Genomic DNA, 16,387 nt, shown 5'->3' on the forward strand with positions numbered 1-16,387 from the left:
TAAAACTCATTAAAGATTATGAAAATAGGTTAGAAGTAAAGATAAGAATTAAGAAGAGATCACACAAAATTAAAGTACTCTACAGATAATAAAACTAAATGGAATTTAGGAGCGGTATATTAAAATGTATGTTCTATACTGAATAATAAGTCCACTGTCAAATCATCTCCTGAACAGTGTTTAATTATACAGGCATAGTCCAAATCTTCTGTTTCTTGTTTTTTTTTCTTTAATTTTATTTTGAGAGAGAGCATGTGCGTGTGAGGGGGGTAGGAGCAGAGAGAGAGAGAGAGCATAGCCCCACTCAGAACTTGATCTCACCAAGTGTGAGATCCTGACCTGAGCCTGAATCAAGAATTGGACGCTTAACCCACTGAGCCACCCAGGTGCCCCAGAATCTTGTTTATTTTGGACTACTTTGAGAATCTAGAGTAGTTCTGGGTGCTCAGTAAGAAACTGGCTGAGATAGGGATCCTGCATTTCTTCTCACAAGTTAGATCCAAGCAGGGAGTAGTATAAGAGAAAACACAGGAGATTTGGACAGGAGAACACTTTAAAAATGTATTGTTAAGTAAAATTTAAAAAGAAAATTTAAAAAGAGTGGGGTTATTAATATATATAACATCATTTTTTAATTTGAAAAATGTAGTTTATTGCATTAAAAAGGACAAGAACACGTTCCACCAAACTATTATAAGAGATTATCTCTGGTAGTAGGATTAAAAGAATTTTTTTCTGTTCATCTTTATTTTTCAGGTTTTTTTTTTTTTTCAATGAGTATACATTACTTTTGTAATCAGAAAGGAAACAATTTTAGTTTACTGAGTTTGGTTACTAAAAAGTATTTTTGAATTTTCTATCAATAGACATTATTTATGATATATGGAGGGGCTCCTGGGTGGCTCAGTTGGTTAAGCCTCCAGCTCTTGATTTCAGTTCAGGTCATGATCTCACAGTTCATGAGCTCAAGCCCCGCATCAGGCTCTGCGCTGACTGTGTGGAACCTGCTTGAGATTCTCTTTCCCTTTCTCTCTCTTCCCCTCTCCTGCTCATACGCTCGCTTGCTCGCTCTCTCTCTCTCTCTCTCTCTCTGTCTCTCAAAATAAATAAACTTTAAAAAAAGAAATTGTTTATGATATGTAGAAAGGGAAGGATATAAATTTTATGTAAAATAAATACACATACAAAAATTTTGGTAGGACATAAATTTTATGTAAAACACATGCATATGAAAATTCTAAATATGAATCTCATTTAGCAAAATGAGAAAAGTAATTTCAGATTGGTGGTATTGTTGATTTATTTTCCAAACTTTCTCCACATTATGGCAGTTTATTATTTTTATAATTTTTAAATCAATAAATTATAAATAAATCAGAGCAGTTTGTAATAATCTAGATAAAGATGTTAGGCTGTCTGAAGACATTTTGCTTGTTGTGTAGAAAGCTTTGCTTAGTCCTGTAGAACAATGTGATTTGCTTATATCACAGTTTGTGGCACATGGCTATACATATAGTAAGCACTCCTTAAATGTCTACTGAAGATGGATTATGTTATTAATAGGTAACTGTAGAAATTTAACACTGAATGGAATCTTAGTCATGATTTAGTACTTTATAGCTGAGGATATTGATATCCACTGACATTAAATATCACAGTATTTTGCAACTAGTCAGTGGCCAAGCAAGTACCATAATAATCTTCCAACAGTGGGCTAGTGCTGATTCAGCCACTTCCCATAAGTCAGATAATGTTCATACCCACAAGATCTAGCAGCTATAAGAGAATCAAGGGAAGCTTCAGTCCTTGAAACACAGTGAGAAGCAGATGAGGCTGAGATTCAGCAGGAACAGTCACCTTGAGGAGCCGTTCCCTTTGTTGGTGTCTGGCTGTTTCACTCTGACCAGTCCTCTGGCAGCAGACCAGGTCGCCGCTGTACTCTGTGTGTGGCTGCTATAAAACTGGCTTGGCATCTTCTCATTTTGAGTGCATTGTGCTATGTTGCTATTTGTTTTTCAGCAAACTGAATAAATTGGAGCAGTTGGAAGAACTGAACCTAAGTGGCAACAAGCTTAAAACCATTCCCACGACCATAGCCAACTGCAGAAGGCTTCACACCCTTGTCGCACACTCTAACAACATCAGCATTTTCCCAGAAATTCTGCAGTTGCCTCAGATCCAGGTACTTTTATGTGATGGAATGGTGTCCTGCTGGAGAAATGGCAGGGTGTTCTCTTCTCATAAAGGGGAAGCAAGCGGCAGTTTGGGATCACAATAGATTTTATTGATTCCTGGGAAGAAATGAAATTTCCTTTGGGGATACACTAGGGGGCTGAGAGTTAGGGAGTTAAGAATTCAGTCTCTGTGATGTATTTTCTTTTGATTTCTCCATTTTCCTCTCAGTTTGTAGACCTAAGTTGCAATGACTTGACAGAGATCTTGATTCCGGAGGCTCTGCCTGCTACTTTACAAGACCTTGACCTGACCGGAAATACAAATCTGGTTCTGGAACACAAGACGCTGGACACATTTAGGTAGGAAAAATTTTGAAGTTGAATCCACGTGCCTCTTAGTTCTACCAGCCATGTGTGGATCTCCTAAAGCTCTGTAGAGATCTTGATTAATTAAAGGAATAGAATGAATTAGGCCATAAAGCCCCTCAGTCTCTTAATTCAGTTATGGATGGATAGTGTATCCAGTAGACAGCCCATTTATATCAGAACTCAGTGTCATGGCTACTGCTCAGCCACACCCACACACTGAATATTTTCACATAGACATCTTAGGTGACACCAATTACATTATATTACGTCATCGAAGAAATGATGCAGGCTCATTCATTGCACCAAGACTTTGTTGTATCAGAATATTTAAGTAGACAGTTGGCTAAAACTTTGAAATCTGTTGTGCTTCGTTTTTCATTGAAATGAACAGTATCAGCTGTAGCAATATTTGGCCCCTGTTTCTTCCTCCTACCTACCCCTTTCCTTTCTCCTCCTTCTTGGCCAGTAGATCAGTACACTACTTTCATGCAGTCTCTCTGTAAATGAATCTTGGTCTGTCAACAGATGATTTTATAAAAACACATGTTCTTGCTGGGATAGTTTTTGTAAAACACAGAAGGATATGTGGTGTAACCTTCCCTTCCTGCACTTCCCACAGCCATATCACAACCCTGAAAATTGATCAGAAACCTTTGCCAACCACCGATTCTACAGTTACATCAACCTTCTGGAGCCATGGACTGGCTGAGATGGCAGGGCAGAGAAATAAGTGAGTATCTTGGCCATGGAGAGAAATGAAAAAGGCAGCCCCTGACATCTGATCTGATGCTGAAAGCTAGGCCATGTTGTTCTCCTCTGGGACATAAACAGATCATAGAATGCCAGCCTCAGAGAAGGTCCCCCTGAGACTGTGATGCAGTGTGACAAACACAAGATGAATGTACAGTCCACAAAATACCAAACAGCCCCTCTCAAGGCTAAAATGGTGACTGCTACTTTCTTTACCAATTACAGCTTTATCCTCCTGCTAATCTTCTTTCCCTATAGCTAAGATTTACTGAGATAGCCAACCACAGAATGGCCCCATGTTCTGATAGCACCCAGTCTTGGATGATCCCCTATTTCATTAGACGGTCCCCAAAATGACCCAACAAAAGCCCAAATCCTGTAGTAGATTCTCTCCAACACGCTCTTAACCTCTTCACCCCAGAGTTCCATGGTACACATTCTCTATTGCTGCAAAGCATAATAAACCCAACTTGTCCAACCGTCATTGTGCTTCTGGGGATCTTTGACTGAAGGATGTTGGCCATACTAGTCATTAATCATTGCTAAGGGAAAACATTTCATCTTTCCAGCCTTTGGCAGCATTGCAAAGCTAGTATGTACTGCTCCTGAGTGGGGCTGAATTCCCCCACTTCTTATGACATCACCTCTTTCAGATGCTACTTAATTAATACTTATTTCATGTGTAGATTAGAATTTACTACTGTCCACCCTCAACTAATACTTTTCAAAGAAGGTTCCCTGGAGAATAACACTTTTACCATAACTTTCTTTGATCTTTGTTTCTTTCATATTTGTGTTACAGGCTGTGTGTATCTGCCCTAGCTGTGGATAACTTTGCAGAGGGGGTGGGAGCCGTGTATGGCATGTTTGACGGGGACCGTAATGAGGAGCTCCCTCGCCTACTCCAGTGCACCATGGCAGATGTGCTTTTGGAAGAAGTACAGCAGTCAACAAATGACACTGTTTTCATGGCTAACACCTTCTTGGTATCTCACAGGTAAGCAGGTGGGTTGAATATTCTCTAACTCAGCTCTGCTTTTGGAAAACTAAATCTCACTAAGCCAGAAGGTCAGGGTCTAAATTACAGGTATAGGATCAAGGTGAGATCTTGCTCCTCCTGCTGTGACTGTTCTTTATATATCAGCACCTAGGAATGTGGGGACTTTGGTCCTTTAACCAGCCTGGGGAGCCATCTGTTTTCTCTGTTGAACCCAGAGGCCACTGAGGATCTGGGAAGCCCAGAAATTGGGAGCAGAAGGTTGTGTGTGTACAATGTAGTTTGTACATTTAGGGGAAGGAAGATGGCATAAGCTTTTGTAAGATTCTTTGCAAAGAGTCAGTGACCTACAAAGGGTTAAAGTACTGCTCAGATTTGTGTATTTAGAATACTTATTATTGAGGATTGGCCAATTAATCTTTTTTTTAAATTTTATTTTTTTAAGTTTACATCCAAATTAGTTAGCATATAGTGCAACAGTGATTTCAGGAGTAGATTCCTTAGTGCCCCTTACCCATTTAGCCCAACCCCCCTTGCACAATCCCTCCAGCAACCCTCAGTTTGTTCTCCATATTTATGAGTCTCTTCTGTTTTGTCCCCCTCCCTGTTTGTATATTATTTTTGCTTTCCTTCCCTTACGTTCATCTGTTTTGTCTCTTAAAGTCCTCATGAGTGAAGTCATATGATTTTTGTCTTTCTCTAATTTCACTTAGCATAATACCAGTTCCATCCACTTAGTTGCAAATGGCAAGATTTCATTCTTTTTGATTGCCTAGTAATACTCCATCGTGTGTATGTATATATATATATATATATATATATGTACATACACACACACACCACATCTTCTTTATCCATTCATCCATTGATGGACATTTGGGCTCTTTGCATACTTTGGCTGTTGTTGATAGTGCTGCTATAAACATGGGGGTGCATGTGTCCCTTCGAAACAGCACACCTGTATCCCTTGGATAAATGCCTAGTAGGGCAATTGCTGGGTCATAGGGTAGTTCTATTTTTAGTTTGCTGAGGAACCTCCATACTGTTTTTCACAGTGGCTGCACCAGCTTGCATTGCCACCAACAATGCAAAAGAGATCCTCTTTTTCTGCATCCTCGCCAACATCTGTGGTTGCCTGAGTTGTTAATGTTAGCCATTCTGACAGCTGTAAGGTGGTATCTCATTATGGTTTTGATGTGTATTTCCCTGATGATGAGTCAGGTTGAGCATTTTTTCATGTGTTGGTTGGCCATCTGGATGTCTTCTTTGGAGAAGTATCTCTTCATGTCTTTTGCCCATTTCTTCACTGGATTATTTGTTTTTTGGGTGTTGAGTTTGATAAGTTCTTTATAGATTTTTGGGTACTTAACCCTTTATCTGATATGTCACTTGCAAATATCTTCTTCCATTCCATCAGTTGCCTTTAGTTTTGCTTATTGTTCCCTTTGCTGTGCAGAAGCTTTTTATCTTGATGAGGTCCCAGTAGTTCATTTTTGCTTTTGTTTCCCTTTACTCTGGGACATGTTGAGTAAGAAGTTGCTGCGGCCAAGATCAGAGAGGTTTTTGCCTGCTTTCTCCTTGAGGATTTTGATGGCTTCCTGTCTTACATTGAGGTCTTTCATCCATTTTGAGTTTATTTTTGTGTATGGTGTAAGAAAGTTGACCATTTAATCTTCTAAGCAACTTAAGGGCAAAAACTCTACATAACCAAACTAGTGAAGATCTGTTAGTAGCTAATATCACATCTTGCGTATCAGGTGGGCTCTGTGAAGGACACACACAGCTGAGCAGTGGTGACCTTGTCTCGCTGAGGTTGAGATGGAATAGCCTGGAGCCCAAACCAGTTTTGTCTCTCATTATAACATAAAGCAAAGATGCTGGGAAAGGAGTCTATTTTTTAGTAATAGAATTGAGCTAGGAGCTTGGCGAAATAAAGAGTTTAGGAAAGAGAACTTGGTTTATGAAGCACCTCCCAGAGCCAGCCAGAAGACCAAGTCTTCCTCATACCATATATTTAATTTTCCAAACAAACGAAAGAGGTAGGTATTTCATCAGGCAAGTTTCTCAGAGAAATATCTTGCTGAGGATCTGCAGTGAGCACATGTCAGAGCTGGAATTTGCAACCAGATCTTTCTCCTAGCACCTGCCCTGTGGTTAGCGTTGTGTGCCATGTGCTAGGGAATGGATGCCATGTGTATGGGAGATCTAGAAGGAACAGTGTGGCCCTCCTTTCAAGGAACTTAAAGACCGAGTGAGGGGTTGTTCCAGGAGCAGCACCTTCAGCACGACCAGAAACTTGTTAGACTTGCAGATTATTGGGCCAGCCCTTTACCCACCCAATCAGAACCTCTGGGGGTGGGGCCCAGCAGCCTGTTCTAAAGAGCCCTCCAGGTGATTCTGATATGCTGAAGTTGCAAGTGACTTGAATGAGGTCACTGCAGTCTAGGATCAGACCCAAGCAGAAGCAGTAGAGAAAGATGTATGTTCACTGTCTCCCCTACCCCCTACCTTTTTGTAAAATTTCTTTCCTCAGTCCACTGAGCATGGAAGGCAGAACTCTTCACCATCATCTGTAGCAAGAGACTGCCTTTAGGTGGATACAGGTGAGGCTGGTTCACAGTCATGTGGCAGAGAAACAAGGAAATCACAGACATGAAGGACTGCTGCTTCTAAAACTAGCTACCATGTCTTTTCTTTATTTTCTTTCTTTCTTTTTTTTTTTTTTAAAGTTTACTTATTTTTGAGAGAGAGAGAGAAAGAGAAGGAGGGGCAGAGAGAGGAAGAGAGAGAATCCCAAGCAGTCTCTGTGCTGTCAGCTCGATGCAGGGCTCGAATTCATGAACTGTGAGATCATGACCTGAGCGTAACCAACTGAGCCACCCAGGTGCCCCTGTTTTCTTTTCCTTCTTAACAGAAAATTGGGAATGGCTGGACAGAAGCTGGGCTCCTCCGCTCTCCTTTGTTATATCCGCCCTGACACTGCTGACCCAACAAGTAGTTTCAGTCTGACTGTGGCCAACGTCGGCACGTGCCAAGCAGTCCTGTGCCGTGGTGGAAAGCCAGTGCCACTCTCAAAAGTCTTCAGCCTGGAACAGGACCCGGAGGAGGCTCAAAGGGTGAAGGACCAGAAAGCCATCATAACAGAGGTGAATTTCACTCATTGCCAGTTACTTCTCCCCAGATCTAGTGAATGCTGTTCTACATACAGGCAGTGAACTTCCATTTTCTTCCCATCAAGCCGTGCAGATTGTATCCAATCCAGATAATAGTATTAGAAGAAAACCTAAAGAGCAGTTAATGACTAGCAAAAAGAAAAGGCAAATTAGAAATGAAAAGTCTTAGTTTGCAATCCTTCAGATTGATAGCTGGCATGTAAAATAAATGTAAATGTCTCCCTTGGTTAATTTTTAATTCCTCTGGTTTGTTACTCTAAACAGAAAAAGAGAAAGTTCTACAGTTTGACATCCCTGTTGTGAAATGCAAAGTTTCAAAATATTTTTCCTGTGTATACTGTGTATGGCTTAGTATGCTCTGGTGGGTTTTTTAATTTGTTTTTTTGTTTGTTTTTTTGTAATGAAGCATCAATATCTGTGCTATTTTATAGCTTCTCTCCTTTTTTAGTAGAGTAACATTTTTGCTTTCAAAGAGACTTTAGCAGTAAACAGAACGCTGTTTACTACAAAGCAGAATTCTCAGATGCTTTGCCCATTTTTGATTGTCTGTTTCTTTATTGTTGGGTTTTAAGAGTTCTTTGTATATTTTGGATACAAGTCCTTATCAAATATCTGTTTTGCAAATATTTTCTTAGAGTCTCTTTTTTTTAACAGTACCTTTTGCAAAACAGAAGCTTTTAGTTTTAAAGAAGGCCCACTTACAGTTTTTTTCTTTCATGGATCATGCTTTTTGGTGTTTACAAACTCATTACCAAACCCAAGGTCACCTAGATTTTCTTCTGTGTTATCTTCCAGAAGTCTCATGTTTTAATTTAGGTCTGTGACCTGTTTTTAATTAATTTCTGTGAAAGATGTAAACTCTGGGTCTAGATTCCTTTTCCCTTTTTTGCATGTGAGTGTCCAGTTGTTTCTGCGGCAGTCATTGAACAGACTGTCCTTTCTCCATTAAGAAACTGCTTTTGCTCCTTTGGCAAAGATCAGGGGACCTTATTTGTGTGGGCCCATTTCTGGGCTGTCTGTCAGAATTCTGTGGCTGGGTTACACAGATTTGACTCCACCCAAGGAACACAAAACTAAAAAAAAAGTACCATTATAATGTGGGTTGATACAAAGAAGATTCTGGAAAGCTGAGGCGTTGCTCTTAGAAAGGTCTTTCAGTCAAAACAAACAAAAGATAACTTTATGGTTAATTTGTTTTTTCAGAATTTAGGTAATTTTTCTTGGGGTGTCCTAGGCAAGCAGGAATTATTCTTATAAATGTTAGTTTAACCACAGACATTTATTATTTGCTAAGCACTTTACTCCTGTTATTTTATTTAATTTTCAGAATAATCCCCATGAAAGAAGTGTTTTTATTTCCATTTTACAGATGAGGAAATTAAAATATAGAGTTTATGACAAATTCTGGTAAATGAAAGAGCCAGGATTGTTACCCAGAGAGTCACTGCAGCTGTGAAACAGATATATTGATGGCTTCAGAGGCTTTGTTTGATTTTTATCTTTTTTGTTTGTTTGTTTATTTTAGAGAGAGAGAGAGACCTAGACCGAGTAAGAGCAGTGCAGGGGCAGAGAGGCAGGGAGACACAGAATCTGAAGCAGGCTCCGACTGAGCCACCCAGGCACCCCTGATTTTTCTCTTGAAAAGAAATCACCTGCATCTAGGATTATTCCTTTTCCTCTATGTTTAGAATTCTATTAGTTGTGACTTGATCCGCTATTCTTTCTTCATACGATCCTTACAGTAGGTAAATTATGCTATGGAATTCAGGTTTTACTTTTCTAAGCTAAATAGCTTTAGAGATTATTTAATGCTTTAGCTACGAAGATTCTCTTAGCCATTTAATATCTTCCTTAATCTTTTCAGTCCCAACTGTGCCTTTAATGAGAAATCATTTAAAAAAAATTTTTTGTAATGCTTATTTTTTATTTTTGAGAGAGAGAGCATGAGCAGGGAGGGGCGGAGAGAGAGTGAGACCCAGAATCTGAAGCAGGCTCCAGGCTCTGAGCTCTCAGCACAGAGGCGGACATGGGCTCAAACTCGCGAACCGTGAGCTCATGACCTGAGCGGAAGTTGGACACTTAACTGACTGAACCACCCAGGTGCCCCAATGAGAAATCATTTTTAATGACCCACCTGAGTTTTGGCCTCTGTGAGAATACTAGTGATGGAGAATTAATGACTGTTCTACTCATTGTTTTTCTTTTCTTTTTTTTTTTTTTTTATGTTTATTTTTGAGAGAGAGAGAGTGAGCAAGGGAGGAGCAGAGAGAGAGGGAGACACAGAATCTAAAGCAGGCTCTAGTCTCTGAGCTGTCAGCACAGAGTCCCACATAGGGCTCAAACTCACAAACTGTGAGATCATGACCTGAGCTGAAGTCAGCAACTTAACCGAGTCACCCGGGTGCCCCTCTACTTCTTGTTTTTCTGACAGATAATCCTCTATTTAAGGACATGCCGAGGCCTGTGCTTCATTGAGAGCAAATCTCTCTTTGTTTTTTTTTTTTTCTAAGTTTATTTATTTATTTTGAGAGAGTGTGGAAGGGGTAGAGAGAGAAGAAGAGAGAGAATCCCAAGCAGGCTCCCACACTGTCAGCACAGAGCCTGACTCAGGGATTGACTTCACAAACAGTGAGATCATGACCTCAAGAGTCAGATGCTTAACTGACTGAACCACCCGGGTGCCCTGAGAGCAAATACCTTTTGAGATGGAGGTGCCTTCTAGCCACTTAATTTTAATTGGTTTTAACTTCAGTCTTGTGAACTATTTGGTATAACGACCACAGGATACTTTATCCTTTTAGAATTCTGTACATTTATTTTTGTAAGTCCATTCAAATTATAGAAATCCTCGGAAAAACCGTACAATATGTCCGTTCTCTTTTACTGTATAGCCCTAGGCATTATGATCTAGAAAGATAAAAAAATTATACATCATTATTGCTTGTTTCTCAGAATTTGCATTCTGCTTGTCTCCAGGACAACAAAGTGAATGGGGTAACCTGCTGTACCCGGATGCTGGGCTGTACATACCTCTACCCTTGGATCCTCCCCAAGCCCCACATATCTGCCACTCCACTTACCATTCAAGATGAGTTGCTGATTCTGGGAAACAAAGCATTGTGGGAACACTTGTCATATACGGAAGCTGTCAACGCAGTACGCCACGTGCAGGACCCATTAGCAGCTGCCAAGAAGCTGTGCACATTAGCCCAGAGCTATGGTTGTCAGGACAATGTGGGGGCAATGGTGGTTTATTTGAACATTGGTGAGGAAGGGTGCACGTGTGAAATGAATGGGCTCACCCTCCCAGGTCCTGTGGGGTTTGCTTCAACCACCATTATCAAAGACCCCCCCAAACCAACCACTCCTTCCTCCAGTAGTGGTATTGCCTCTGAGTTTGGCAGCGAGATGTCCACTTCAGAGGTGAGCAGTGAGGTGGGGTCCACTGCTTCTGATGAACACAACACTGTTGGCCTGGATGCTGGCTTGCTTCCAAGGCCAGAAAGGCGCTGCAGCCTTCATCCAACACCCACCTCTGGGGTTTTTCAGCGCCAGCCTTCTTGTGCGACTTTCTCAAGTAACCAGTCTGACAATGGCCTGGACAGTGATGACGACCAGCCTGTGGAGGGAGTCATAACAAATGGCAGCAAGGTAGAAGTAGAAGTAGATATCCACTGCTGCAGGGGAAGGGATCTTGAGAACTCCCCCACTCTTACAGAGAATTCTCATACCCCGTGTCCCGAAGAACATGCTAGAGGATCATTTTTTGGGATCCGAAGACAGAACAGTGTGAACAGTGGCATACTTCTGCCAGTGAGCAAGGACAAGATGGAGTTGCAGAAGTCCCCCTCTACTTCCTGCCTCTATGGAAAGAAACTCTCCAACGGCTCTATTGTGCCCCTAGAAGATAGCCTGAACCTCATTGAGGTGGCCACAGAAGCACCCAAGAAGAAGACTGGCTATTTTGCTGCCCCGACGCAGCTGGAGCCAGAGGATCAGTTTGTTGTTCCTCGTGACCTGGAAGAAGAAGTGAAGGAGCAGATGAAACAGCACCAGGAAGGCAGGCCGGAGCCTGAGCCCAGCGAAGAGGATCGGACCGAGCTCCCGGAGGAGTTTGACACAGCACTGTAATCCTCCCCCAGGAGCTGTGGTATCAGGGAAGGCTGTGTAGTGTCGGGGTAGAGATCCTTCCAGAGGAATTTTGCCTCTGCGTTTCTAAACCATAGCTTAGTGGGTTAGAACTTGGAGCCAAAAATGGTGGGAGCTATCAGGGTCTTGCTCCGGATAAGCTAGTAAACACCATCAGTGTTAAGTTTCACATTTAACCTGCATTGGAATTCCCAGAGTCACTGGGAAGAGAGCAGATGTTCTTCTGTATCAATCCTACCACCTGCCATTAACCCTTTCTCTCCTAGGATCATTTGAGAATTTGCCTGCCTGGGCAGGAAAGGGGCTATTTCTGTGGAGGAAATAACTGAAGATTGATTCTCTTCACTAATTGCTGCTGATGGATCTCTGTGACAGAGAAATCACCTTATATCTCAACCTAACTGATGGGATGTGATGTGACTAGTCACATGGCTTTTCATTCTTCTCTACGAGAATACAGCCTTTCGAAATGATGTTTATTGGAAATGTAGAACCAATCAAACAGATAATTTATGTATGTAATGTAATGAGAGCACTTTTCATTGACTGTGAACTTTTTATTTTTGAATCTGCACTCGAGCCAGTCTTCTTAGAGGCAGCCCGGCACCTCTGTCTGTAGACACAGTGATCATCGGGCGTTGGCACATTCTGTGAGGGGGACTAGGAAGGGCCTTGGGAAATCATTGAACTGTTGGATGTCCAACTGGGGAGAGTAGCATCCTTGGGGACGAAGATGGGGAAGGAGAAAGGACTAAAACGCTCCCCCCCCCCCCAAATCAGAAAAAAGAGAATAACTCCTTGACAAATGTGGCTCCTTCAAGGAATCGCCCAGCAGATCTCCAGAGAAGTATTTGGGGATTGGCCTCTTCCCACAACACGTGATGGAGTTGGCCACCAGCCTTCTCATATGTTGGGCCAAGGCTGATGCTGTTGGCGTCCAAGTAACCTTGCGTGTAGCAGGGGACTCTGCACAGACTGAGGCTGAATGTGAACAGATGGATGGATGGAGCTCATGGGTCAGACACACCCCTTCTCTTAATCTAGAGTAGAGGGACAGTTTTCTAAAGTGTCGGAAATGAGTTGAGTTCACCTCTTTAATGTTTAACAGAGTACTCTTCTGAACGCTGCTTATCCACCTCACATGGTTTCAGAGTACTGGGCTCAATTACTAATATAAGAAAGACTTAATTGAGAAAATCCTAAGCTTACAGAAAACCTGGTTTACTGTATTTTTTGCACATTCCACATAACCCTAGCAAAATGTAGTTCCTTTCCTATTTCTGTTCTGTTGCCTTTTCCACTAGAAGATTTACTTAGGAAAACTAATTCCTACTTACTCCTACAAAATTTTGACATTGCTTGATTTTACCCAATGGGGAATGTGCTTTGAATTTTTTAGAATACTTTCACAATTAAAAAGAAATAGTGTGGGACCATTAATTTGCTTTATGAGAAACAAAATGTTAAAGATAGATTTGAGATCTATATATAGATGTGTCTATATCTTTTGGGGTGTTTTGGAAGTTTTTGTTAAAGCAATAGTAGAAAACCAGATCTTTCCACAAATGGTTATGTATCCTCATCTTCTCCAAGGCCCCAGAGCTGTGTGTGCATCAGTGGGGTACATTCTTGGGGGACTCCATACCACTCCAAGTAGCCGTCTAGAGTTCAACCCCTCAAAAATCTGAGTTTGAGTCCCCACATTGCCAGGAAAATGTGTATCAAACTACTGGTCAGCTACTAAAAAGTTTTAGATCTCAGGTCTTGATTTGAAGTGGGGCATATAATGGTTCCTGTAAAGTTGAGGTGCCGCTGGAAAAGGGAACAAAGTGTGTTGCTGCCCTATTTTTATATGGGAAAATGGGGTAAAAAATGAAGGAGAAACGAAAATGAAGAAAAAGCTCAAGATAATAGTGATGGGTGATGTAAAACATCTTCTTACCCAGACAGCACAACTTTTGAGTTACAGAATAGTGATGCTGTCTAAAAAAGAAAGTTACTTTGGGAATATACCACTTTCTTAGTATAGTTTCTTAAAAATAGTCCTTTATCTCTGTGAACCCTTTTCTTGTCTTTGTTTCCCACCCTACTTATCGGGAACACCCCATTCTGAAGTGATTTCACCAAAAGTAAATGCATTTGTTTTTTCATCAGAAGAACTGTAAAATTCCAAATGTTCTTTTATGTGGTAGGTTTATTTTCAGGAAACATTAGGTTGCATTGAAAACCTTTAATATAGGCTGTACCAAACTAACTACTCTTTCCTGTAACTGCCTTTCATTCATTTCCCTCTATAATTGCTCTGTATTAAAATAGAGGGTAAAAAGGCCATTGCCTGTTACCAAAAATATACAGAACTCTTGACCTATGAGGTCATTTACAGTCGTGTGAGTTGATTAGGTTGTCAGGTGGTAAAATCCAGTAATCTGTCTCCAGGTGAATGTAATCTACTTCCCAGGACTTTACCCAGAGGATGTGTTCTCCAGGTGGGCAGAGTACGGTTGATCTCTAGCCCAGAGATTCGGGCCTCTGCATGATTCTCAGGTCTCTGTGTGTATCTCCCATTTAATAGAGAACTTTAAGAGAAGTTGTGAAAGGGTATCACTCCTGCTTCTGGAGCAGTTCAGGAGTCCCATGGAAGAAGGAAAAACACATGAGTCTTGGCAGCCACGGTATTCTTTTTATCCAAATGGATTGGAAATATATTTGAAAATCTGAATGCTAGTATGTCATAAAGAGTCTGCCATTGAGTCACTGAATTGGCACTCCTGATACAAGCGAGGGCTTTATTACAATACTACTGTAGAGTGTATGTGTGCAATAAGTTGATGAATTCATTTCCTTGGTGTATAGAAGAGCCAACACAAGCAGCTTGGTAATCACTGGGTGCTAATATAGTTGTTTGTAGCGAGTGCTATTTTCCGGGAGATGGAGCCAGTTAGGTTTGGTTTGTCTACTGAATATCAAACGATGCTCTTCTTTCCCTGTAGACCTTCAGCAAAAGCAGGTACTTGCAAGCCACAGGCTCACCTTCTCTATCTACTCAATAATTATTAATGAAGAGACCTCCATAAGGGAGCATTTGGCTGTTATCGATAAATGTACCAATTATTAAATAATTAGTCTCCAAGCCATTCAGTGATGTCTGCAGCATCACTATAGAACTGTGTTGCATCACTTTTTACTTCCCTCTGGGTGGGGTCTTTTCAGACTCCCCCAACCACGGAGGCAAGTTAATCTTTCTCTCCAGTTAGTGACTTTTGCCCCATAGTTGGGTAAGCACTTCCTAGATTGAGAAAAGCAGCTACAGTAAATCCTGCTGTTTCCTTCATTTGATGATCATTCAATCACACATAAGCTCCTTGTATTCTAAATTTCATGCACTTCTCCCAGATGCTATAGGGTTTTCTCTCACTGTTGCCAGTTGATGTCATCCGGACAGTGAGTTCATATCTTATGGTTTTGTGCAATCATTGTTGTATTGTAGTCCTAAGACTCATGATAGTGTATTTTTGATATTTTTGAAATGTGTTAAATTTTTTAATTCAATAATATGAGCCAGAGCATGTTGCAGCAAATCTATTGTTTGTAAAAAATAACAATAACAATAATAAATAAAATAAAATGGAGTATCTTTTTCATGGCTTCGTTTTAAAATGGAATACCTATTGTTTTATAAATATTTTATTTTGGCATGAAACTGTAATTTTCTCTAACTTGTATGTAGAATTAGTTTCTTAAACAGAATTTTTTTTTGCCTTTTTTTTTTTTTTTTTTTTTTTTTTTGCTTTAGAGGAAGATAACAGATGAAACCACACTCCATGGCACTCTATGAAGCTGTGAGTTAAGGCAAGAATATTTTTGGTCACCTCTTAAGCTGAAATAGCAATAAAGGTTTTTTACATTAAGAAACCTATTCTGACTTGATTTATATGTTTAAAGAAATCCCAAAGACAGGAAACAGTCCGTGTTCACATGCAGATTGTTAGCTGACTAGAGGTAACTCAATTGTAAGTAATTTACAGTTCTTAAATCGTACAGCTGATGATAACACAGAAGAGCCAGTTGGATAATCCAGCTGTCTGACGTGTTTGTCCTAATGTAATGGTTTCGGTGTCAGAACTTCAGACATAGTGGTGGTTTTGACTCACAAAATACTTACAATCCAGTTAAGCCTCTAAATTGTCCTCCCACCTTCCCCTGCTGCTCGTCTCCCATAATCTGGACTTCCAGGCAAGATGAGGTTCCTTTCCAAATAACAGCCAAATTGAAATCATTTTGCAGGTTTCCTCCTTATCTAGCCGAATGAATACTTTAAAACCTGGGCTCATTACCTGTTCATTGAACACCTTCAATGTGCTGGGCCCAAGGGCACCATCTGTATATGCTTTAATGCCTGAGTTTCTTGAGACACACAGCTCCCTATTCCGGGGTGGCAGAAGTCAAATCTTCCTTCTCTGCTTTGTGTGATATTATTTCGTTGGTACACCAAAGGCCACAAGAGTACCTTAGTCTCTCATAATATGTTCTGAACATATTGGGTTAGTTTTGTGTCTACTACTTAAAAAATTTGACTTGAGGCAAGTTAAATAGCCTTTCCAAGACTCCGTTTTCCTCAGTTGTTAAATGGAAATAATACCATCTCTCCCATCAGTTAGTTGTGAGCTTGAATGAGATCGTGTGACCAAATGCTGCCTTAGCCCAGTACTGGGCCTGGTATATTGTGAGCACTCAACAAAAGGTCAGCTGTTAGGTAAGCCACTTAACCTCGAACC

At 40.7% G+C, this 16,387-nt stretch overlaps 1 protein-coding gene across 3 annotated transcripts in view; it reads left to right on the forward strand.

Annotated features, from left to right (window-relative positions):
* Positions 1 to 15,249, forward strand: part of PHLPP2 (PH domain and leucine rich repeat protein phosphatase 2) — an 81,074-nt gene extending 65,825 nt beyond the window's left edge. For all 3 annotated transcript variants that reach the window (XM_023246184.2, XM_023246186.2, XM_019819993.3), the window contains 6 exons: positions 2,020 to 2,182; positions 2,404 to 2,534; positions 3,163 to 3,273; positions 4,096 to 4,290; positions 7,205 to 7,436; positions 10,440 to 15,249. In XM_023246184.2, coding sequence (XP_023101952.1) covers positions 2,020 to 2,182; positions 2,404 to 2,534; positions 3,163 to 3,273; positions 4,096 to 4,290; positions 7,205 to 7,436; positions 10,440 to 11,594 — 1,987 coding nt within the window. In that variant the 3' untranslated portion in view covers positions 11,595 to 15,249. The remainder of the gene's footprint in view (positions 1 to 2,019; positions 2,183 to 2,403; positions 2,535 to 3,162; positions 3,274 to 4,095; positions 4,291 to 7,204; positions 7,437 to 10,439) is intronic.
* The last annotated feature ends 1,138 nt before the right edge of the window (positions 15,250 to 16,387 follow it).

Source organism: Felis catus, chromosome E2 (genome assembly GCF_018350175.1).
Source record: "Felis catus isolate Fca126 chromosome E2, F.catus_Fca126_mat1.0, whole genome shotgun sequence".
Lineage (NCBI taxonomy): Eukaryota > Metazoa > Chordata > Mammalia > Carnivora > Felidae > Felis > Felis catus.